We start from the raw sequence: 25055 nt of genomic DNA on the forward strand, positions 1-25055 counted from the left end.
TCTTAATTCACATGTCAATATCGAAAGGAACCCAGTGATTACGTTTCTAGTATAAGGAAAGATTTGTAATATAAGAATCTTCAATGAAAAAAATGGAATTAAACAGTCAGAAGGTTTAATGGATCCATGTGATTTAAAGCGTCGACACATGGATCCAAAATTTTCACAGTCTACAACAGAATACAATACAGAACAGCTGTATTCATCCGCAAAAAAAATAGTACCTAAAATTCATGTACATTATATAGGTTTAAACGTCAAATGAATAGAGACGTCTTTAATATATACTAAATATTCGTATCATCCCAAATCGACAATAAAACAGTGAGAAAAAGGAAAATCTAAGTAATGGCAATCTAATTAACATAAAATTTACGACATAATGTTTTGATGGTGATCATGAAGAAAATAGGCCTACATCTGTTCTCAGGAATCCGATAAGATTTTCAAAAAAAAAAATCAGTAAAATTATAGATTGTTATTCCACAAAGTCGAAAGGTATGTTAGATTTTTCATTCAGTCAAGTTAGAGCGAGTTTATTGCCGTACTTTGAGCTCCAAACCCGATAGAAATGAAGGCGGAAGTGACCATAATAGTTTTAGAGATCACTACGTGATGGCGCTCCTGCGTCGCGACAAACGGGGCCGATTTGTCGAGATCTTAGGGAGATAAACCTATATTTCAAGTTTCGTTGAAATCGGATAACAATTGTGACCTGTATATAGTGTCCACAAACAATTGTGGACGGATGGACAGGGGCGACGACAATATACGTCCACATGAAAATGTGGGCGTATAAAAATTGTGACCTCGATAATGTCCACAAGCTAAAAACGCGATTTTCCGTACAATCAGGGGCCATAACCCATGAAGTTACGGTCCGATACATGCCAAAATCGAAAGGAACCGAGATCTTAGGGAGATAAACCTATTTCAAGTTTCGTTGAAATCGGATAAAAATTGTGACCTGTAGAGTGTCCACAAACAATTGTGGACGGACGTCGACGTCTGGACGGACAGAGGCGACGACAATATACGTCCATATGAAAATGTGGGCGTATAAAAAAAATGCTTAGTCATGGTTGTAAGTGCGCCAGTGGTGGGTGGACCGAGGGCGAGAAAAGGTGCATGGCGTCAAATATAAACGACCCCCGTCGGGTTAGATCTATTTGACAAGGCCAACTTCAAGTTTGGTCAAAGGTCTCGAGATGTAAACAGCGCTAGCGCTAATCCCAACCCTAACCCTGGACCTAGCCCTAATGCTTACCCTAACCTACAATCTCCCCAACAATCATGTGCCCTAACTTTATTTAGGCTACATCTCAGCTACCTTGACGAAAATTGAGCTGGCCATAACAAATAAACTTAGCCCGTCAAGATGTTCAGACCCTTTCAATATTTATTATCAGGTCATGCAACATGTTAGGCGGTACAGGTCAAGAAATGTCATGATTTATAGAAGTTAATGGGGAGAAAATTACAAGTCACGGTCCATTTAACGTAGCTAAATCTCTAACTCAATATCATCCAAAGTCTTCGATTTTGAAAACAAGAATTATTTGTCAATTTAAATCAACATTGATGTTGTGATGTTACCGGGAAAAGATGGGTTTCTGATATCTAATATTTAAGACAAAAACATTTTACAATTGGTAAATAAAAAAGAATCTTGTTCATACAGTGTTTCAGCGCCATTTGTAACAGGGGACTCGAAGAACAAGGCTAGACATATTCCATGTCATCACAGAGTAATCTGTGATGTCATGTCAAACAGTGACGCTATATTCTTATCTGGAGAGCATGCGCAATAAATACTATCAGTGTAGACTGGAATACGCTAGAGATTGCCATTCAATTAAAACTTCTGGCATATTTTGCCGAACATAACAGTATAAAAACGATTGATTGTAATTCAATTTATATACATTCATATTACATTATTATACGCATTGCGAATCATTTGTGTCCATTTCTATAAAAAAAACCCAAATATTAGCGATTTAGCTTCTTTAAACTATATATAGTCTAGCCAATTCAATTCATATCAAAACATGACTATGAGCAAAATTGTCTGCTACCAGCGGCAAAAGCAGAACATGCACGACTTACTAAATCCTTTGTGAAACTGCCAATAACTGGTCTTGGGTGCATCCATGTCTTCCAGGTTGTTCAATCTCATAATATCAGATACAACCAGTTTTTACCCGATCTAAGGGTATAGCGTAAGCCTGTAAGCCTGGCAAAAGCATGCCTTTGATATTTGTAATTTTCACCAAAACATGTCTCTTTGAATGTTTTATTACACTTATTTTCCCACATACTCCTAAATATTTATATGTGAATGACCTGTTACCTTTGGCAATAAGGTTTCAAAAGCAAATCTAATTTTTCTGTATACAAACGTGAATGAAAAATGCCTCATAAATTTTAAGGTTTACACTCCACACCACAATTCAATATCAAACAATCATGATTAACCGGCGCAATGGTTAAATATAAACAGAGTTTAAAATATACCAGAACGTTGGAATGTAATTGAATACAAAATCATACAAAGGTTAATAATTTTTACCAGCTTAATCACATATCATTCAGTATAGTGGGTAAAACATAAGTCTATTTTGGGATCACGTGTTTTATATTATTTATATGATTTAATGTGGATGAAACATATGGAATCTTCAAAACACACCTATTAATGATATAGGTCGACGCGGGGGAAATTTACCAGTATAATTCGACCAGCTGTTCACTGATAAACAAACTTTTTTTTTATAAATATTAATTTTCAAATATGTGAAATATGTTCATTGCATTGTAAAATCACCGATAATAGTGTCAATTATTCCACATTAAATTCAAATGACAATAGAGTATATTATATCATAGTATATCATATACTATTGATTTTGAAATCGAGTAATTCATCAGTGGTTTGGTGGACGATAACATTTTTCTAGCGTATGTTTCTATTTGTTGATTTTTTTATTAGTGTTAATGAATCGTAAGCTATTTTTCAAGGTAAAAATTGTCATAATATCGACTGAAAATATTGTGAACGTGATTTTCCATATATACCCGTGGTTCTTAATGGCCACTTAAACAAACGATGTAAATTTGGGTGAACACAATAAAGCTACAAATGCAATGATGAGATTTTATTGGGAAAAAAAAGTTAATTTTACATTAATAATAAATAATAACCGGTTTTAATACTTTGCTATCATTTTAATTCACGTAAAAATGTTTTATAAAAACACTTATCCCTGTCAAATGTGTATTTTTTTAGAGCATAATTTTAGAGTAACCAATTTTAAGCGTTATCATATATGATGATAACGCTTAAAATTGGTTACGGGCATTTGGTACTAAAATATAACACACAGAAAACAGAAATAAAAAAAAAAAACAAAAAAACACATTTAATACAAAATCAACTATTAATGTTTAAAAAAAATAATTACCTCTCAAACATTTTATTACAATTTTTAAAAATATATGGATATATACTGGCATTAAGCCTGACAATAATAGACGTCGTAAATGTTGATGAAACGGTGTTTCTGTAAAGATTACACATGAAATTTACTGTCATAAGTACAAAGTATTAAAAGCTCCACTTAGTTGTAAACTCATATATTAAAGATGCATTATGTAAGAGCTAGATCTGCCTGTAGTAGGTCTTTATTTTTACTTCAGAAGTTATATGAACTATTATTTAGACATTTATTCACATGACAAGCTCATATATAATTAACTCTCTAGAACATCGGATGGCGGAGATTTAAAGGGAAAAATCACGGTCGCCATTCAATGTATTAATTTAAAAATGGCGAATCGAAGCTAAGTCTCAAATAACAACTACGATAAAACAATCTATATATCTCACATCTTGTAAAACTTCAAACGGTGATAACTTCGCTCAGAATAAAGTATTATAATTTGAATGATTTTGCATTATTTATTTTTGAACTATTATAGCAAGAACGACCAGCTTTTTATAAATCTAAATCTTACATAATGCATCTTTAAGGATTGTAAACTATCAACATCTTAATTTGGACGTAATGTTACAGAATTCTGAGTGCAAGACTCATCCAAAGGTATTGTGTATCCTTTGCCTACAATGAAAGTCATAAGTTACCACACAGTTTATGTTACATTAAAAAATCAGAATAAAATAGCGTTGATATTTTGATAACTAATTGCATAATACACATGCTGTTTAATCAAGCAAGCAAATAGAAATTGAAACAAAAATTTGAGCAATTAAAAAAATGTTGCCGGGTCAACCGGATTGAACAAACGATTTTTGAAATCTAATTATTGAATATATTCAACAAACAATCATTGAGCAATAATTAAAGCTATATTAAATAAATTGAGGTAAGTTGGCCGCTCGACAAGAACAATTATGGGACTACTAAGATAAGGTTTAGTCTTGTATAATTTTAAAAATATATTTCACATGAACATAAAATATTACATAATAAAAATATTTCAAAAGAAACATAAAGGCACTTAAAATGCGAAGGGCAATACTGAATATTTCACGATCAAGGCCTCCCTTATGTAGCCTAAAGGCTTGCACACTCCGAGCATCAATTCATAGTTGACCAATAATCATTAAAAAGCTATGGGCATACGAGCGTATTTTTTCGCTTCATCGCGACGATTAAAATTCGCCAGCGATTTTTTACGGCCGATCACGAACGGGCACACGCAGAGATCGTCTCGAGGGCGTACGCCACTCTCTGCGAGTAAATTACGTCGATCACGTGAGATTGCTGTGGTAGCTGCTATTTATTTGCTTCTAAAACTCTGGAATCGTGACGTTAAACAGGCAAGGCCTTTCCGACCAAAGAATCATCAATTCTCCTTCTTTCGTCAGACTCTGGAGTCAACCATTTTGAGATCATATCAATGATGTCGACAATATACGCTGGACACGGGCAGACGAGCGGATATGCCAGCGATCGATTCGCCGGCGTAAAATATTCGACCGAAAATATCTAACATACTAGATACGGGCGATCGGTCGACCGAATGGTTCGCTGACTGTATTGCCGTCGCCATGAACGAGCACACGACGGGCGATTTGTTTAGAGCGATTTTAAAAATCGGCGCGATCGGGCGAAAAAATACGCTTGTCTGCCCTAGGTATAACGACAAAGTCTTCAAACTAAACTGTTTGTCCTGACATGTTTTCGCCTGGGTGTGCATCACGACAGCTAATCCATCGCATAGCCCAGGTAACACAATCCTATATAACCACTATTCCATAGATCCAAGTGAAATTGTCGGTTCTATCGCGCACTATGGATCTGCGATAATGGTAATTTGGCAAGGTAGGGGGCCCTATACAAATCTAAGAATAATATTATGTCATATCAGGATGAAACAGTAGGGAATAATAAATCCATTTTCAGATATACCCTTTAACGGAGTTAGTTTAGGACTTTACGGAGATCGATACACTTGGTATGTGTGCAGGCCTTGAGATAGCAAAGTGTTCTTTGCGGAACAACGTCCTATAAACTAATGAGGATCCAGCCCAGAAATCTAAAAATTAATTATTATAGCTTTTTTATACTGTGGTCGACGTTGTCGAAACGGACCTATAATATATACACCAAGAACCAAGAGATTAGCGTATTAAATTATTTGCATTAATATTAAACATAAAATACAATGATGTATATTATGCGGAAGTATTCATTAAATGTATCACTTCTAATCAAAATACTATTACATGTATTATTAAATGCATTTTAGTAAACGCACACTGTCACAATCCTAAATGGCAGTCATCAGCCATCATTCTTCATCCTTAATTATTTTCGGCATTTTTCCTTGCTTCCTTTGTTGTAGCGCATACTCCCTGAAAATATACGTAAAAATAATATTAGGACGTTATTATGAAGTGAAATGGGTTTTAACACGTCCTACTTTTCTGCACCAACCGAGCTCATAAAGACGGGCAACACCGATGTACGATGTGCTATGATGAGGGAAATTTTGCATGGACAGTAATCTTTCCCCCCACTCTTTGTCGAATTTAACTGGCAATGGTTCTTTTACGTACACGAGAACGTGTACACGGCACTTTGGCTTTCGTATCATCCGGACGACCATACAGACGCTATTCCTTGCCTGCCAGTCAGTTCTGCTTCTCTATCAAGAGGGAAACACGCGAACAAGACGTTGACATGCAAGATACGCCCATATTTTGCATTTGCAAGAGATGGACGCGAAACACTTTAGCCACTATCGCGTTTATGTTCAATTCGGCAAAGGATATGATGGGATTGGGTGAGGGGGAGTCCGGTATGGAAGGTTGCGGAACACTGAATACTGGCAGGGTTCGTCCTCCCATGACAAACAAAATCTGTTAAAAATTGTAGAACATATATAGCGTTCGCATGGTTTTCATGTCCGAAAACAGGAAATGTTCCATAAAAAAACTGGGGTAATAACCCAAAATATATTTTAAAGCGAGAATTTCATATTTTCTAAGAAAGTCAAAACATAATTCTTTCTATGTCTTTTGTGCAATAGGTTGTTAACTCACCATTATACGATCATAGGTATCATTCACACACTTAAAAATCATTGACCCCGGAAATAATAACACAATTACCTCCCTTGTTTTTCTATTGCCCCCATGGAATAGCCATCTTCAAACGTTTGAATTTAAAGTTGAAAATGATATTTTTGCCAATTTCTCAACTGGCAATAGTGAATTATAGGATTAATAGGATTATTCTTTAACAAGGTAGGACTGTTTATAGATACCATCTATTTTTTAAAATACATTTTAAAAATATAACTTAAAAATATGAAATTATCGCTTTAGGTTAAATCTGAATCGCACAAAACTTTGGCACATGTGTATTACATGCTTTGTCACTAATTGCGTATTTGGGGCGGGGGGGGGGGGGGGGTGGTGGTAACGGGAAGATTGTCGATTGTCACATTGAACTGATCAGGTTTAAAAAATATAGAAGTTAATCTAAGATAATGTTTACAAGTTACTTTCAGATTTTACGTTTTATTACTGACAATTAAGATATGGGTTTGGCAAATTTTTTATTTCACTTATAGGGCGTACCCATTATGAAAAAAATCTTCTTTTAATTCTTTGCCTTGTATTCTTATATGCATTTCATAATATAAACTCACAAACACAGTTTAAAAACACTCCGACCGAGGGACATTAGAATTAAAAAAAAACAACTTTATAGGATTGTTTTACTCAGCAGGATATTCAATTTCATCAAAGTTTCAATTATAAATCTGTACACGTGTACAATGTATATCTTTTAACAGACCTATCCCCGAAAGTTATATTAGTTTTGTAAATAATCAGCCGCATGAGTTTAATTTGCCTTCAATATTTAATACGTGATTAAAATAATAAATTTAATGATATTATATAGTTTGAAAGGATAGAGGACATAATAAAAAAATAAATAACGTTACAATAACATTGTTTTTGGTTGTGAACTTAGATTTACACCCTAAAAATCGTAAATATTGTTGGACTGAAAAAAAAACCCTTTGGCATCTGACTCCGTAACCAGAAAGAAAAAGAATTACCTCTTCTCCCATCATTAAAGATGCATTATGTGAGATTTAGATTATAGTTTAAAAAATAGACAATGAAAATCTCAATAGTATGACTTTATTCTGAGCGAAGTTATGAATGTTTGAAGTTTTGACAAGATTTAGCTTAAGTAGTTTCGTTGATCAAAAGCTACAATAATTTAGTCCCGATTGTCTAATTTAACGTTAGCCGATTAGAAGACGCGGATGATCTACATGTAATCCATGTAATATCTCAGCCATCGGATGATCTACATTGAGAGTTTATTATGGGCTTGTGATGTGAATACTATTCTATTCTTTAAATGACATCTAGAAGCACGGTTAACTATTCATAACAAAACACAACACAAGGTATATATGAATATAACTACTTCTCTATTATTTAATAACGACGTTTCGTAACACATGCAGGTCACGTTTTCAAGTTAATGAATAGAGAAGTAGTTATATCCATATATACCTTGTTAATAATAGAGAAGTAGTTATATCAATATATACCTTGTGTTGTGTTTTGTTATGAATGTAAATACATGTCTACTTAATAATTTATATAACATTTGAAGCCAAAAAAAGACTAGTAATGGGAATATTTAGTTTTTACCTAATACATCTTTAACAGAATTTTCAGTATCTGATTCGTCTGAGGCAAAACAGAAGGTGAATTTTTGTCTTACTCTTAATCACCTTCGCGTAGAATTATTAATAATGTCATGTAGCTGATAAGGTGTTACGGTTAAAGCATACTCACATAAGGTGTCCTCTTTCCGAACTTGCTCCAAAATGTAACTTTAACTGTATTTTTGTGACCCGTTCGCTGATCAAAACTCTCGCACTCATCGAATGGTGGTGAATAAAGGTGAAGAGTGACAGCCTTGTCGGAATGGCTTGGATTTTCTACACGATGGAGGCCAATTTCATCTGGAAATAGTAATAAACAAACTGGATTAAAATCAATTGTATTCATTTTTTTCTATTCTTTCTTTTGCTGCAGACACAACAGTTTTATGGGGGGGGGGGGGCACGGTGGCTAAGTGGGTAAGAGGCTGGCTCGCTAGCCTGGATTTCGGGTGTTCGATCCCTGCATTGGCCGAGAAAGTTCATCCAGATTTTCCGGCGTGGTTCCCCCTTGTCAGTGATGCAGGACGGAGGGAATGACAAGGACAGCTGTCTAGTCGTTCGGATGGGGCAAACAAACGAGGTCCCGTGTACACATTGGCGTGCACGTAAACGTTCACTTGGCAGTTGGAATTCGATATAAGAGTAGGCCGTAATGACACTGTCCAGGCAAAATTTCCCTCATAGCACACTGTATGGCGTATGCTCGTCCTCATTAGCCCAGTTCGGAGCAGAACAGTAGGACGTTAAACCCCATTTCATTACATTTCATCACAATTGTATACAATAAAACTACTCAAGACAGATAAGTTGCTCGAAATTGTTTTTAGAATTATACAACACACAACTGAAGAATTTCCTTTTTAATTCATAAGACATTGTGAAAGGATTCGTTTTTTGGCAATCATATTCTGAATTATAAAATTATTCAAATTTATTATATTTCTTACTTATGCTGATTTAAAGGAGCTAAATCTTTGGAACCTAAAATGGGCACAAATGGATCGCAACACATATTATAATGTAATATGAGTGTATATAAACTCATTTACATTCAGTCGTTTCTGTGTTTACTGTAATTTCTAATCAGTTATGTTCTGCGAAATACGCGAAGAGTCCAAATTGAATGGCAGTCTTTGGCGTCTGGTTGTTCCAGTCTACATCGATTAGTATTCTTTTGTGGGATGTTTAGTCTCGTTCATCGAGTCGCTTCATTACAAATGGCGCTCGAAAGCATTCAGTCACGAGATTCGTGTGCCAATTTTAAAATTATCATTTTGTCTTAAATATTGGATATCAAAAGCCCATCTCGTCACGGTAAGATAACAACATCAATGTTGATTAAAACTGACCAATAAGTCGTGTTTTCAATGCCGAAGACTGTGGATAATACTGAGTCAGAGACTTGCCTCCTTTAAAGAATCCTACTTGATTTAAATTTCACACGCTAAAAGTACTGCGGGTAACATGCCCTCAATGCATGCACAGAGAATGGCATAACTGGGGTCCAAGATAAGATAAATATTATCAAGGTCTCGATACAATCTCAATCTTTAAAACCATGATTGAATGGAGTAAGGTACAATCTAAACATCCTAGTTTAAATTACAGAAAAGATAGGTTGTCAGAAAATGAGAAACATACGCCCACATCAGCTATCCCATAGTCCTCGCAGTGTTTCGTTTGATTAGAGCTAATCCCACTGTAAAGGAAGCACATTTCTGTTCCAAATTAACGACCAATAGCTAACTGCGTAACAACATCATTACGCTTTAAACAGAGCTCAAAATTGGACCAAATATGATTACATAACGTTACGTCATGACTCACGATTTTATTATGCCCAATCAACCAGTGCATAGCAAAATATTGCAGAAAAACTAACCGCGTGACAAACAAGGCTATCAACACGGATACAATGTAAACAATACTATTTGGAGACGAATAATACTTTCACCGTTTTCAATACCCTAAATCACTGTCCAAAGTCGTAGGGAAGACCCCAGATTAAAGGACACTATTGGTGCCAGTCATTATCACATATGTGATAGAGCTGGTTAAACACATTCCAAATATAATTTTAACACAGAGATCATTGCTACGATAGCTGAGTAATACAGGTTTCCTGAATCGGAAGTGACGAACGCCAAAGGAAAGAACGAGTCATCTCTCTATATAGCTGACTGATGTGGCGAGTGATATACGGGCGAATAATTCCTTCGAAGACCAAAAGTTGTTGTGTGAGATTGTGAGAGGATATCTGACAATTCATAAAAAGAATTGACTGCCACTAGATAAGTGAACACGAAAGAAAAAGTCCGTGCATTACCTTGTTTTTATAAGGTATAGAATGAATATAAACAATGGAATGTACGGACTATTTCTATTTTTCTCGTGTTCTCTTATCTAATGACATTCAATTACTTTATTGAATTGTCAGGTATCCTCTTACAGTCCCATATAACAACTTTTGGTCTTCGAAGGAATTATTAGTGAGCAGAAATTCGGCCGTGTATCTGTTATCACTCATCACATCAGTCAGTTATATAGAGAGATGATTCGTGTTTTCCTTTGGCGTTCGTCACTTCCGATTCAGGAAACCTGTATTACTCAGCTATCGTAGCAATGTTCTCTGTATTAAAATTATATTTGGAATGTGTTTAACCAGCTCTATCACATATGTGATAATGACTGGCACCAATATTGTCCTTTAAACGAAGGGCTGTCATGGTGCTGTACTTGGGATAGATTTGATTGAACGTGAAGAATAGACACGCCCCCTCAAAAGCTCAAGTATCAGAAGGTAATCCAGCAATGGTCAGAGAGCGATTTCTCGGGTCATTGCTTCGGGAATATGCAGCTATCCATGCAGTCCACAAACGTTATATATTTTTTTGTGGGTAATGGTAGCATTTTACAAGACATATGCAACCCATCAAGATTAATAATCCATGAAATAGTCATCAGATATATTTTCCGAGGAGCCTAACTCTTAAAGATATTAACAAAAAACGACGATATGAGGATAATAATTTCGACCTTCAAAATAGAGAACGATAGGCAGAAAAAGGCCACAACAAATACCCCCAAATTTAGATCAAGAAAAAATTTTTACATTACCGCTAATATAGGCACAGCTATTTTTTTCGTATGTATTTTTCTGTCTTGGACTCATACTTGTTTCGGTGGAATCTTCTGATGGCCAATCGTACAGCTCTTCACGGACGGAACCATCTAAGACTTTCATGAAGCAATGGGCATTAGCGTGACTGTGTATACTGCTGCCATTAGCTTCACCCCAACATAAAACCATTAAATTAAATTTACCATTTCCTCCATCTACAAGATTCCTTGTATACCTGAAAAACGGACTGCATGTATCAGATCAAATTCAGGAGTAATTGAAGGAATAGCCAGTTGAAAAAACCCCAAAACAACTAGGACAAAATAGGACAATAACCGTCGGAAATTGCTTCTCTGTGTCACTAATGTGAACAGGGAAATAATCGTAGAAGTTATTATCAGACGTTTATCGAGATTTTCTGGCGTGGTTTCTCCTTGTCAGTGATGCAGTACGGAGGCCCTCACAAGGACAGATGTCTAATCGTTCGGATGGGACGAAAAACCTTGGCGTGCACGTAAAAGGTCCCTTGGCAGTTAGAATTCGATATAAGAGTATAGGCCGTAGCGCCACTATCCTGGCAAAATTTCCCTCATATCACACTGTATGGCATATGTCCGTCTTCATTAGCCCAGTCGGAGCAGGACGTTAAGCCCCATTTCATTTTATTTCATTTCATATCATCAGATATAGCTTTGTAAAGTTAAAAGAACATGAATTTTTAAAAGATCGGATGTTATCTGTAGTGTTCACATGAAATTGTGGACAACGAACCGACGACGGACAGTGGGAAGGGTAATATATAATCATATTTCAATGCGTGTGTATAATAATTAAGCTGCAAAATTAAATAATCACGGGTCAAAAGAATTTAGTCATATATTCAAAAGCTGTGCAGAAATAGTAAACATTTACCTAGTCCATTTGTGAGAAATAGACTATAAATTAATTTGCGGAGGTGTGTCACGTTTGCAGCATTTCATTGGTTTAAAAACGTTACGGGTTGAAAGTGAAGGTGATCAACGATTAGTCTGGAAATTTCGAATACCCAGTAAGCAGGATCTCGATCAGACAAACTAGCGTTTGAGTCTTAATCCAACGATGCTTGATTTTAATGAGACATTCGCACTTTGGGTATCTTAGTCGGTTTGTTAAAAAAATATTTTCGATCTGATGTGATCTGATTAAAGTTCATAGTCGTTGATATAGATTGTGTCCAAACGTCTGCCAAGCGAGCGGACAAAAAATACGCATTTAATTTTTGCTTATGAGTCGTACAAATTATGTAGTGATTACAAAGACATTTAACGATAGTATACGTTCTGAATTTTCGGTAAATTTGAGGGTCTAAGGATATATTGAAGGTGCTATCTAAAATGTTTCTTTAATACAGCCGCCTATTATAACGTAAACAGATTAAAATGGCGTAATGAATGATTGTTTGGCAACAGTAAATATGACTGGCACAGTTTAACTAGATACTAGATAGTTCAGTAAGGCATCCAATGTTTGTTCAGACCTATATTCTATATATACAAAAAGACCCAAACTGATCAACATTGGAATGTAACCCAGCTGTTACACTACATGTCTTTATTGCAGATGAATTTCTAGACCCCGCTTCGGCAATCGACTTGTAGGGCTAAATCTATTTGTTAAGGCCAGCTCAATTTTCGTCAAGGTCGCTGAAATGTAAATAAGGTTAAGACGCGTGATTGTTGGCTAAATAGTAGGTTAGGGTAAGCATTAGGGCTAGGTCCAGGGTTAGAGTTGGGATTAGCGCTATAGCTAGCCCTGTTTGCATCGCGTGGCCTGTCACCTAACTTAAAGTTGGCCTTATCAAATAGATCTAACCTTAGATTGCCATGTAGGCCACACTGATCAGCAGTGAATATTCGCTAGGCAAATTAGAGAAGACTCGTAATTCTCTGTGAAACAGATTGTATGTAGGCCTATAGATTATGTTCGTCCAAGCCACCACACCGATAACTGTACTCATGGTCCGATACTGAAGGTTTATAATAGACTACAAACACAAACATTAATCTACCGCCATAAGCGTACGGGCTCGATGACAGCTAGGGGGGCAGAACGCGGTATGCCCGAAAAAAAAATTCGGGTTTACAGAGAGCGCCGGTCTACCTTGAGAGGCGAAGAGAGCGGAGCTTACCTTGCCCCCCCCCCCCTTCAGGTGGCTGACTAGAATTCCAATCAATCGTTTACAGTCCACGAAGACGGGACCGTTGGGAGAAAATTTTGAAAATTTAACTGCCACAAACGCGTTTTCCTGCTATTCCAGCCTGTGAATACAGCAACTTCAATTTGGTCCAATATAGCCTACCTGGCCGACCGGAATTCCAAACAACCAATCAATCGTCCCTGGGTTCGGGGGTATACCCTCCCGGAGAAAATTTTGAAAATTTAACGTCCGCAAATGCGTTTTCTGCTATTCTAGCACGTGTAAACTCCAAAAGTATCCAATGGTTTTGTAACCGAAATCCCACTCTGAATTCCAACCATCCAATCAGACTGTTGCATCTGCATTCACAAATAATAATCGATGCCCGAAAAATGTCGCACAAAGTAGGGTGACTCCAGGCAACATTTTTTAATCCATAGTCAACTCTGTACAAATTCGTGGCATTCAATTAAAAGAAAAGTAAAATTAGTGTTATATTAGGGCTCGATAACAGTAAGGGAAGCAAAACTAGAAATGCCTGAAAAAATTTCGGGTTTACAGACAGCGGCGCCGGTTTTCTTCGAGAGGCGAAGAAGCGGAACTGACCTTGTATGGACCCCGCAAGAAATTTTTGCAATATTTGACAGCCGCAAACGCGTTTTCCTGCTATTCCAGCCCGTAAATTTAGTGTTTTATTAGATTTCGGGCACTTTATTTAGCCAAGTAGATGAAATAAATTTTTGTTTTCACTTTACCCGTCTGCCCGAAAAGTCAGCTTGCCCGAAAGTTAGGGGGGCAGCTGCCCCCCTGCCCCCCTGGCTCGTACGCCTATGCCTACCGCTGTTCATCTATTCACATCAGTTTTTTCTGGTTGTTTTTTGAGCTTGTTTTGTCAGTAGTTAGGGTCAATATCAATTAGGGTCATTGTCATACATATAGTTGCACTCAATGATACACGGGCGAAAGATGAGAGCTAGTTGCATATCTATATGGGAACGAGGTGTAAACAGGGCTAGGGCACGTGATCGTTGTCTACGATTGTGGGCTAAGGGTTAGGGATGGGTCTAGGGTTAGCGCTAGCCCTGTTTACATCTCGTGACCTTGAAGAAATCTGGAGGTGGCCTTAATATTTAGATCTACCCCCCCCCCCCCCGCAGCATAAATTCTAGCTACGCCACTGCGCGGGAAAGGGGGGGGGGGTGTATTCTTTCGTTGTCGATTCCATAGTCTGATTTCCCTGAGTGAGGTGGGTTGGATGAAGGATCTAGCAAGGAACAACGCCTAGTCGTTCAGATGGGAAGATTAACAGAGGTCCCGTGTGTAGGCGTACACCTTGACATGCACATAAAAGAACCCTCGGTGGTTGAAATTCGATGAAGAGTATGGTCGTCTTAATTAATCCGGGTAGGCCCAAAAAGTTTAAAAGTATTAATAATTACTGGACTATGCCAAGTGTTATATAGCACCTATTTTGGTAATTCTTTCATTAAGAGTATTTGTGAAAATCATACAAGAATAAGCACACGGAGTCATGCCCAGGATGAAAAGCATCTCGTGCTTCAACGACTGCGGTTTTAGGATAAGATGTACGTAGTTAAAGCGAAATCAAGCCTTCTATTGAAGATGCTAGTGCTTCTAACGTTAGAATTCACCCTTTGTCCCTCTTTTCTTTCTCTTAAAGATACTTTCCCAGAAAAGTATTTATCGGGTTTGCTTGATAACGATAAGAGGATACTTATCGAAACGTCGTGCTAGTGTATAATAAATCAGTGATTGTTGTCCCATATAACTGTGTTAGTTTTGTTATGTTTTCCAATCGCTAAATGCCACTAAAGGACTATAAAGGAAGTTTTCAAATTGATGCGCTCATTCCATATGTCTATAGCTCGGCTCTAGAATGCTGTTACCGTTAATTACATTTAACATTAGTTCTAATTCTACGGGGAGGCACGGTGGCTCAGTAAGTAAGACGTATGACGGGATAACGTATAGTAGTTCGAGTGGGACGAAAACCGAGGTCCCTTGTACACATTGGTGAACACGTAAAAGAACCCATGGAGGTTGGAATTTGATATAAGAATACGCCTTTGCGCCACAGTCCGGACAAAGTTTCCCCCATAGCACACTGTATATGCCCGTCTTCATTAATCCAGTCTACAGTGGTCGCCTGATCAGTATGCTTAAGCTAGCCCGTATAGAAATTCCAAGGTCTATCACCCTTTATTGAAAATAAAAATTACTGGCCTGGAAAAACTAGGTGGCCTGGAAAAACACCCGCTGTCGAGTGGAATTTTTTTGCACTTTGACTGCTTTTGTAAAGAAGCAATTCTACAATTTTCTTCTCACCTAATAGCACTACGGGCTGTTTGGAGAAAACGTCAACCGCGGAAGCATTTTAATATCATCGCAAACTCATTTCTATATAAGTAATCTTGGACTATCTGTGAATATTATTGGTAACCTTGAAACATACTAGTAAAATGACACGTGCCAGCCCTGGTGGTTGTGTAAGGTACTTTTATAAAGGCAAACAGGTTACAACTATTTATTCGTTTCTTTTCACGTAGTTGGTCACCGTCAGACTAGACGGCCCCCAAAATACAGCGAAAACTAACAAGTCAGTTTACACCTTCAGTGATGCGAACTGATAAACTACATTCGGACGTGTATTGCACTCACTGAAAATAGTGTTTCATTAACCAAAATGCAGATTTAAAGTTGCAATTTCATATTTTTAAGTTATATTTTTAAAATGTATTAAAATAAAGCCTTAAAATAGATGGTATCTTTAAACAGTCCTACCTTGTTAAAGAATAATCCTATAATTCACTATTGCCAGTTGAGAAATTGGCAAAAATATCATTTTCCTCTTCAAATTCAAACGTTTGAAGATAGCTACTCCATGGTGGAGAATAGAAAACACGGGAGGTAATTGGGAGGTAATTGTGTTATTATTTCCGGTGTAAATGAGTTTTAAGTGTGAGAATGACACCTATGATCGTATAATAGTGAGTTGACAACCTATTGAGCAAAAGACATAGAAATAATTATGTTTTGACTTTCTTAGAAAATATGAAATTGTAACTTTAAATGAGTGCAAATTAATTATTACACCTATAAACTCCGTGTTTAATTGATAATTTACTCAGCCACGAGTAAATTTCACTGAAACTGGGAGGGGTGTAATCTTTACACTTTTAAGTGAGATTTTGTTTATTATTAGAATTAAAATCTCTGCAAACTACAATATTGTGGTACTTGAATCTCTAAAATGAATATCAGCTCAAAAGTGGTTCAAGGATATGGTTTAAATCAGCCAACGTCATCTATAATGCTCGCTGCAATAATATTGCATGTAGCGTCGACGAGGTATTATATATAGCCGCTATACTTGGTACAATCGTTGATGAAGCTTTGTGCAAGTAAAAATCGCCACAAACGAATGGTTTTCAACACACATCATCATAGTATGTATTGAAATAAATGCTTTTATCACATAGAGTGAAGTATGAACAAATGTCTTCGAACAATTTCTCTTTGTGGTAATGCGTTTTACATTTTCAAAGCGACATGGCCATGACGTTAACCCCGCACAATCTTGAGTAGCTGTTGGATTTGTTTAAATCTTAGAATTATGCGGTAAGGTTTCACATTATTTCAATGTCGATTAATGAAATTATATCTTAACTTATGTATAGTACCTTTGGTGGTCATATTAATTGGACAATTAAAGGAGTTGCAGGCCTGTAACCTTTTTGTGACCAAATGATTACAAAACCTGCTCCAAGGAAGTCCTTAGAACCACCCACTGCTGTAGCTGGAGTCAAACACGAAAGTTATCAGTAGTGAAACCATTTATACTATAATGTATGCTGAAATGTTTTGATGTATCTCTTTTTAAAGTAGCTAAGTCTCTAACTCAATGCATCCAAAATCTTCGACATTGAAAACACGAATTATTTGTGGGTTTAAATCAACATTGATGTTGTGATCTTACCGGGACAAGATGGCCTTCTGATATCCTATATTTAAGACAAAATAAACATTTTACAATTGGTACACGAATCGCGTACCATAGTGCTTTTCAAGGCTATTTGTAATAAGGGACTCGAAAAACGAGGCTAGGCATATTCCACAAGTCATGTCAAACGGTGACGCTATATTCTTATCTGGAGAGCATGCCCAATAAATACTATCGGCGTAGACTGGAATAACCAGACGCTAGAGATTGAAATTCGATTGAGAATATAGTGTATTTCGCCGAACCTAACTGATTAGAAATTACAGTAAAAACAGAAACGATTGAATGTAAATCAATTTATATACATTCATATTACATTATTGTATCCGTTGCGACCCATTTGTGTCAATTTCTAGGTCCCAAATATTAGCGACTTAGCTCCTTTAACACAATTCAATCCAAGCCGGGAGATCATCTACATTTATTGTTAGTGTGCATTAAGCAGTGAAGAAACATATTATATTGTCCGCGAAAATGATAATGACCCGGAGGTCCATGAGAAAACACGCGAGGTTGGACAGGCAACCCTACTCCTTGCCACGTACGACCGGGGAATCGAAACCCCGCCACCCAACGCCCCAAATGACAGTTAGCGATTTTAGAATTAGAAACATTGTTGCAAAAGTAAACGACTACGGTCAGTAAAGCAGTCAAAAAAGGTTGTTTAGCCCAACCCAGATAGCGTTGACTTGACTCTACAACTTTGTTACAAATATACAGTGAACATAAACCTTAAAGTGCAATGCCATACGTTACAAATTTTAAGTGTAAAACATGCTAAAATAAGTTGCAACATAGTGTTTTCAGAACGATTTAGCGGCAAAGCTCATCCAAAAACATCAATTCGTTGTGGTTATGAATATTGGTTAAATTTGTTGTTTACATTTACACGGCTTATAACACCCAATTTTAATCGTGTTACTGGGTCTCATTCTAAAGAATTGCCTGTATTGCATCATTACTGGGTTCATTCTTATCTCGGTCGATGCTCTCTCACATTCAGTACTTTATGTAGCGTGTGTGGACACCCCCGAGCATCATGAATAGATTCAGTACGAACATACTTATGAAGGCGATACACGACATGGGTCCGTGGTCTCTCACATTCAGTACATTATGTAGCGTGTGTGGACACCCCTGAGGATCATGAATAGATTCAATACGAACATACTTATGAAGGCGATACACGACATGGGTCCGTGGTCTTTTTTAAAGCCTTATCAGATTGTCTATTTGAACACAAGGAGGCTTGAGACAAGAATTTGACAACACGGGCGAAATAATTAGAGTAATTTTATAACCAGATGATCCATATTATTACATTCGAAATCATTTTATTTTAACGTTGCTAAAGTCGGCGAATGGGCCATTATTATGTCGTGTAACACTTTTTGCAATAATTGGCTTTCATACGTTAACGAGAATCAGGTTACCACATGTAAATGCCTTGTTTAAAACAACAGACGCGTCTATTATGTCATCCAAAAATAGGAAGTTTCATGATTATGATTACGAAACAGCACACGACAAAATCATTGTCTGTTTGCAAAATAGTTCGTAATATGCCTTCTATTCACTAAATACCAACGTTTAGAGCTATTGAATATTTATTACTTGGAGTTTACATAATGCTCAATATGTTTACCACAACAGCTGTAACGTTTGTGTCCTGTGACTACAGAAATAACTATGAAGGTTAGCTGTTGGCCTCTGAAGCTACCCTAGTCAATAGCCCATGCTTGTAGATTCTCAAATCCAATTCCAAACAGCGTTATGTCTTGAAAACGCGTTTAAAAAGACAAAAAAACAACACAGACGCTAGGCTTTTCAATCCTCTTCCGTCCTCATTAGCCCAGTCCGAGCAGAACAGTAGGACGTTAAACCTTTTTTCATTTCAATCTAGAATATGCAAACCAGCAGAAATGTCCCTGCAAGCTCTGAAATCCATGTAAAAAAATCTTACTGGGTAAGTATTAAAAAATACCCAATTATTTATTATTAATTTTAATAAGGTGACGCGTTATTTAAAATAGTAATTTCCCAGAAATAATCCCTCAATGAGGATATGAATAAGGATATAATAATATATATGTTATCTTCCAATATAGGAATAATAACGATGTTGTGTACAGCATAGTTTCACCTTTCTTCAGTTTTCTTTAATGCACGATTTCTGTACGTCTCAATTCATTCTGATAGTATGACCTAAATGTATTTTTATGCAATGGCGTAGCCGAGATTTTTGTGGCTTATTATTAATTTTAATAAGGTGACGCGTTATGTCCCAATAAACAGTTCCAGAAAGCTAGAATTTGTTCCCATCGCGCTTGTTCTATTTCCATTTAGCCGTTGCTAGATTAGTCTGAAATTATCAAACCTTTAGGTACGTTATCTCCCTTCATCACAGACAAGCGTTACAAACACATAACGGGATAGATTCGTTTACGGTCGTTGAAAGCTTTTTTTTAGTTGAAAAACTCATTTAAAACCAAATAAAATCAACCTTACTAGCATAATGGAAGGACAGAAAAGTAAATTAGAAAGGTTTGGACTAAGATGTGAAGTGGATATAGCATAATCATATCGGAAAAGTGGAAAAAGTTCCAGCAACCTTGATATTGAACGAACTCTGAACTTTGTAACTCGATTATCACAGCTAGACATTTCAGTTGGAAATCGTGAGACATGGTATTCGCGAGGATATTTTCTATCTAGGAATCTGAGAGGTCTGGATAAATGTAGAGTATTACGTGAATTCCTTGATAAGATGTACGGAGTTAAAGAGAGATCAAGCCTTCTATTGGAAATGGTACCATACTGGCCCATACTGGAAGTCTTGCATCACATCGATTTCAGAATATGTCCAGCTATACACAACCTCTAGCCCCAATCGTTGTTTGTTATTCGTGAAATACCTATATGAACAATTGGAGTAGTTTTTTTTTCTTGTTTTTTTTTTTTACAAAAATCACAGAGTTCTGTCAATTCAGCTGAAAGTAACTGCAGTGGCGGCACGAGCTCCAACCAGCGGTGGGGGCTCCCCCAGAAATTTTTGAAAAACAGGCTGCCGGAAATTCAGTCTGGCAGTATTTCAGGTGCTGATCGTTGAGATAAAGTGTCAAACGAACGGACTTGCGACCCTCGAAGAAGCCCACTCACGAGCGCCAAAGTAGGGAGTCATTACGGAGGGTTTGGAGGTCCTCCCCCAAAAGATTTAGAAAAATAGACTGCCGTAAATGCTGTCTGACAGTATTCTGTCAGGCACCGATCGTCAAGATAAATAGAGCTGACCAGACACCGTCTGTCACCTTATCACTAGTTTATCCGACCCCAGGGAGGAAAGTGACAAATCAAATGAACGAACTTGCGAACCTCAACGAAACTCCCGAGCTCCTGGTACAGCCCATGTAATATTATATAAGTGATAAGACAAGTTAGAGTTATTAATTGACTATTTTTTAAAAAGATATGCTCCCTCGGGGAAATTATGATAGTGCTTTATAGATAGATAAACAGAAAATGTTTCCAGATTAAGTCATCTGATATCAATTCATGACACCATTTCTCATAAAGAATTGCCGAGATTAGTGATAGTTTTAGGTTCTACATATTAAAACTGTTGGAACTCTATAGATGTAACGTTTACTGAATCAACTTTGCTCAACAGCAATGTGTTTGTGATTTCTTAAATCTTAATAATCTTATGTTGTAATATTACTATACGTGTTTTCTAATAGAAAGCACACAAGCCCCCCGTCACCACTCACTATTAGTGAAGCTCCCCTTGTCCACATTTGGGCTAAATTTTGTTCCATGTGAAGCACCAGATGTAATAGACTTTAGAAATGATCAAGCGTGATTTGTTATCTAAGAGAAGATAAAATAAGAATGGTCCAGATTAGCATACATGACCTTAAATACACAAATAGGCAACGATTTAATTGTTAAAGATCCATTTTGGGGAATGTATCAAAATTACGACATGATATTTAAATGGGCGGGGTTTCCCCCACCCACCCACCAACCCACCAACCCACCACTCCCCCACCTTGTCTTTTGGCAGTTCAGAAATTTCAGATCTCCACTGAAGTGAAGTTCTGACAATTAGCGAGTGACCTCCCCAGGTAACTTAAAAAAATATCCGGGCTCGAGTAACTGCTATCCCAGACTTTGTAATCCAACTCGCTCTGACAAGTGGGCATTGATATTTCGTGAAAACCTTGTTATTAACATTATCTATTTGGATTAATGAGTTAAGATACATGTTGTTGATTTGCACACTTTTTGTCACAAATAACAAAACGTATATATACGTTGCTCGCCATTTTTCGAACTACGGGACATCGCACATAAAACAAATCTGTACTATGTTTGTTAAAATGTGTTTTCAATACGACAAACAGTCGAATATATATGCTGAAAATCCAGATACCCATTGAATAAAATTGATTTCAAATGCCAAGCTGATTAATGAATTATTTATTGTAGAACCGTTTATTGTGAATCATAATCCGTATTACCCGCGCAGTAAGTTAAGTTTGCTTATTGTGGAATGTTAATGAGAATATCATCATTGGTTTAACATCATGATTATGACCCAGTCAACAACGCGTTATATAAGCATTATGAAAAAAATAAATTGGCAATGTTGGTACATGCGAAACTATGCTGTACACAAGATCGTTATTATTCCTATATTGGAAGATAACACACTATTTTTCTTCAAAATATACGTTCATTTGATGTCTCCGGTATTGATCCCACAAATATTGATGGCTCATAATCATAGGCTGGGTGGATCGTTTAATCAAATGCGTAATAAGATTGATTTATGCATATAATTTCTAGGGATTAAATGTTCCGTTTCCCGGTATATCTATTTTGGGGTATCACTTTCTGGAGAGAACGTATATTATTATATCCTTATTCATATCCTCATTGAGGGATTATTTCTGGGAAATTACTATTTTAAATAATCGTATCATTTGGTACACAAACCAGACTTTTACTAAGAACGTAGAACGTAAATATAAATTATTTAGCGCCAAGTTTAATCCTTATGGTATGACATCCGGATTCAAGGACTATACTTGTATTAATAAACTTCTTTTATCAATCATGCCCCGTGCCCTAATAATAACTATAATGTCGTAATAGATTCTAATTACATATTACATACAACCAGTAGCGACTATAATGTCGTTATAGATAATAATTACATACAGTAGCGTAGTGAGGTTGGGGGGGGGGGGGGTCCACGGTGACAGTATATTAACAGCTCAGTCTTTATTATCTCATCGCTATCATACTCATTAGTAGTACCACTAGTGGCACCAGTGCGTGGATCGGACATTTGGATCCAGTTAAACTTCTTTTATCAGTCATGCCCCGTGCCCTAATAAATATACCGTCAGAAAATATAATGATTCTAGATCGAAATAAATAATCTTACCTGTGGGGGTCAAACTTGGCGTATTTTTTCCAGTCTTTGCGATTACTGATATATAATGTCATTAAACGCTTCACATAGTCCACATTCACCTTGTCGCTATCAAATACCTTGTGAAGTTCTTGAATTAATTCTTCCAGTGATTTTGGTCGTACAACTTTAGTGTGATCAGAATACGGTTCTTCGACTTCATGGGATTCGCATTCCATCGGTATGTTAGAACTTTCAATTTCCATGACTCCGTCTGAAATCTTCAATCTATTTTAAAAATCAGTGTACTGTTAAATTACAAACAGGAAGAATTTGTGAACGGCACGCAAGAAAACTTAATTATGTCCTGAATAAATTTTCATTCACCTTTGAAAATTTTCCACGGGTTTGATGTCTTCTGTTGTTATGGCGAGTATAATACAACTTTAACCACGTGTAAGCTTTACTGTTATGCCTACATGAACAATCAATGAGACAATAATTTGTATACAGCTCTGAAGCATTGAAAACGAAAACTCAGTTATAGTCCGTTTCTACAATCTGCCCTGTTCGTCTTTGCGATAAACTTTAGACCTATTTAAAGTGAGATAACCTGTTTTTATTGGGCACTATGGACTGCTGTTAGCGAAAATCTTTAACAATAAATGGACTCTCTTATCAGGAGCTAACCTTATAGTTATTTGAAGTCTTTCATCATTATTGAACATTTTTAATCTCTAGGTTAAAAAATTAAATTATCAATTGTGGCTTTTATCAGGGGTTAAATTACTTGCCTCTAATTAATTTCACACACTAAATCTAAGGCGAGTGTCAGGTGCGATAGCAAGTTTGGTGTTAATTTGCGTTCAGTTTACTTAATGTCAATTGTGCTTGATAACGATAACAAGATACATATCGAAACGTTATGCTTGTATAAACCTATCATTGTTGTCCCTTACAACGGTGTTAGTTCCGTCTAATAGGCTAATGCGACTATGTTTTAATGTCCTAGAAATGATAATTACATTATAAGATTTAATCAAAGTAAACAAAGGTGAAGAAACAATTGAAATGGGGTTTAACCTCCACTCAGCACTAGGTCATTTCTCGATTTAAGTACATGTTACTTCAATATTTTTGCTTAATAATTTTTGTTATCCATATCTAACGCGCATATATTAGGTAAATGAATTAACTTCCGATTGCATCATCCTTATTGAACAAGGGATGCTTATTAGTGTTCGGTAAGAATATTCGCTCGTCGAAGATAATATTCAATCACCATTTTCGAATATTTTCGAATATCTGCATTATTTATTTCTATTTGCTCTCAAATATTATTAAAGACTGCTTTCCTTGCCACATTTACATTCGAAGCTAACTTAGATTGCCTAGCTTGTAAGGGTGCTACCCTATGTAGGCGGGGTGGGGTGGCCGAATGGTTTGCGCGTGCGCGTTGTATCATAAGGTCTGTCATTGATTCAATGGTGTGGTATCGATTCCCCGGTTGTTCGCAACAAGGAGTGGGTTTCCTCCCATGCACTGCGAAAGACCCCTATGCGCAAGCGAATTATTGAAATAAAATTGAACCATATGTTAGTCCGGAAATGACCTAGTTTGTGTCGAGTGGACGTTACCCCACATCCCCACCCCGTCTCTCTCTCTCTCTCTCTCTCGCTGCTATGCCCAGACCTACGGTTTTCAGAGATCTCTCTCTCTCTGCTATGTAGGCCTACAGTCTTCAGAGATAGATCGTCTGTTCAGAGACAGTTATTCAATAGTTAGCTTTTTACCTCCTTTGCCTTTGGTTAGCCAGTTATATTTATTGCGCTCGGGTTTCTAAAAAAATAGATCACGCCTGATGCCGTATCACTTTAGTTACCCTGGTAACTAACTGTACGTTCACGCATGTCTGTAGAACAGCTATTGTCATAGGGTCAGGTCTAAACATTAAGGTCATCTGCAGATTTCGCCCGGTTACGAGATTTAAACAGGGTTAGGACACGTAATTGTTGCCGAGGCTCGTGACCTTGGCGAAAATCTGAAGTTGGTCTTAATATTTAGATCTAACCATTCTCTTGGGATCAGTGGT

At 36.8% G+C, this 25055-nt stretch overlaps 1 protein-coding gene across 1 annotated transcript; it reads right to left on the reverse strand.

The window, feature by feature from the left end:
- Window positions 1-3143: 3143 nt before the first annotated feature.
- LOC126815395 (cysteine dioxygenase type 1) lies at window positions 3144-23465 on the reverse strand. The gene is made up of 4 exons (XM_050541010.1): window positions 22997-23465; window positions 11344-11582; window positions 8357-8526; window positions 3144-5881 (listed from the first exon to the last, which is right to left on the reverse strand). The coding sequence occupies exons 1-4, from the start codon at window positions 23227-23229 to the stop codon at window positions 5831-5833; spliced, it is 693 nt and encodes a 230-aa protein (XP_050396967.1). The 5' UTR covers window positions 23230-23465; the 3' UTR covers window positions 3144-5830.
- Window positions 23466-25055: the final 1590 nt, after the last annotated feature.

The sequence above is a fragment of the Patella vulgata genome, chromosome 3 (assembly GCF_932274485.2).
Source record: "Patella vulgata chromosome 3, xgPatVulg1.2, whole genome shotgun sequence".
Classification (NCBI taxonomy): Eukaryota; Metazoa; Mollusca; class Gastropoda; family Patellidae; genus Patella; species Patella vulgata.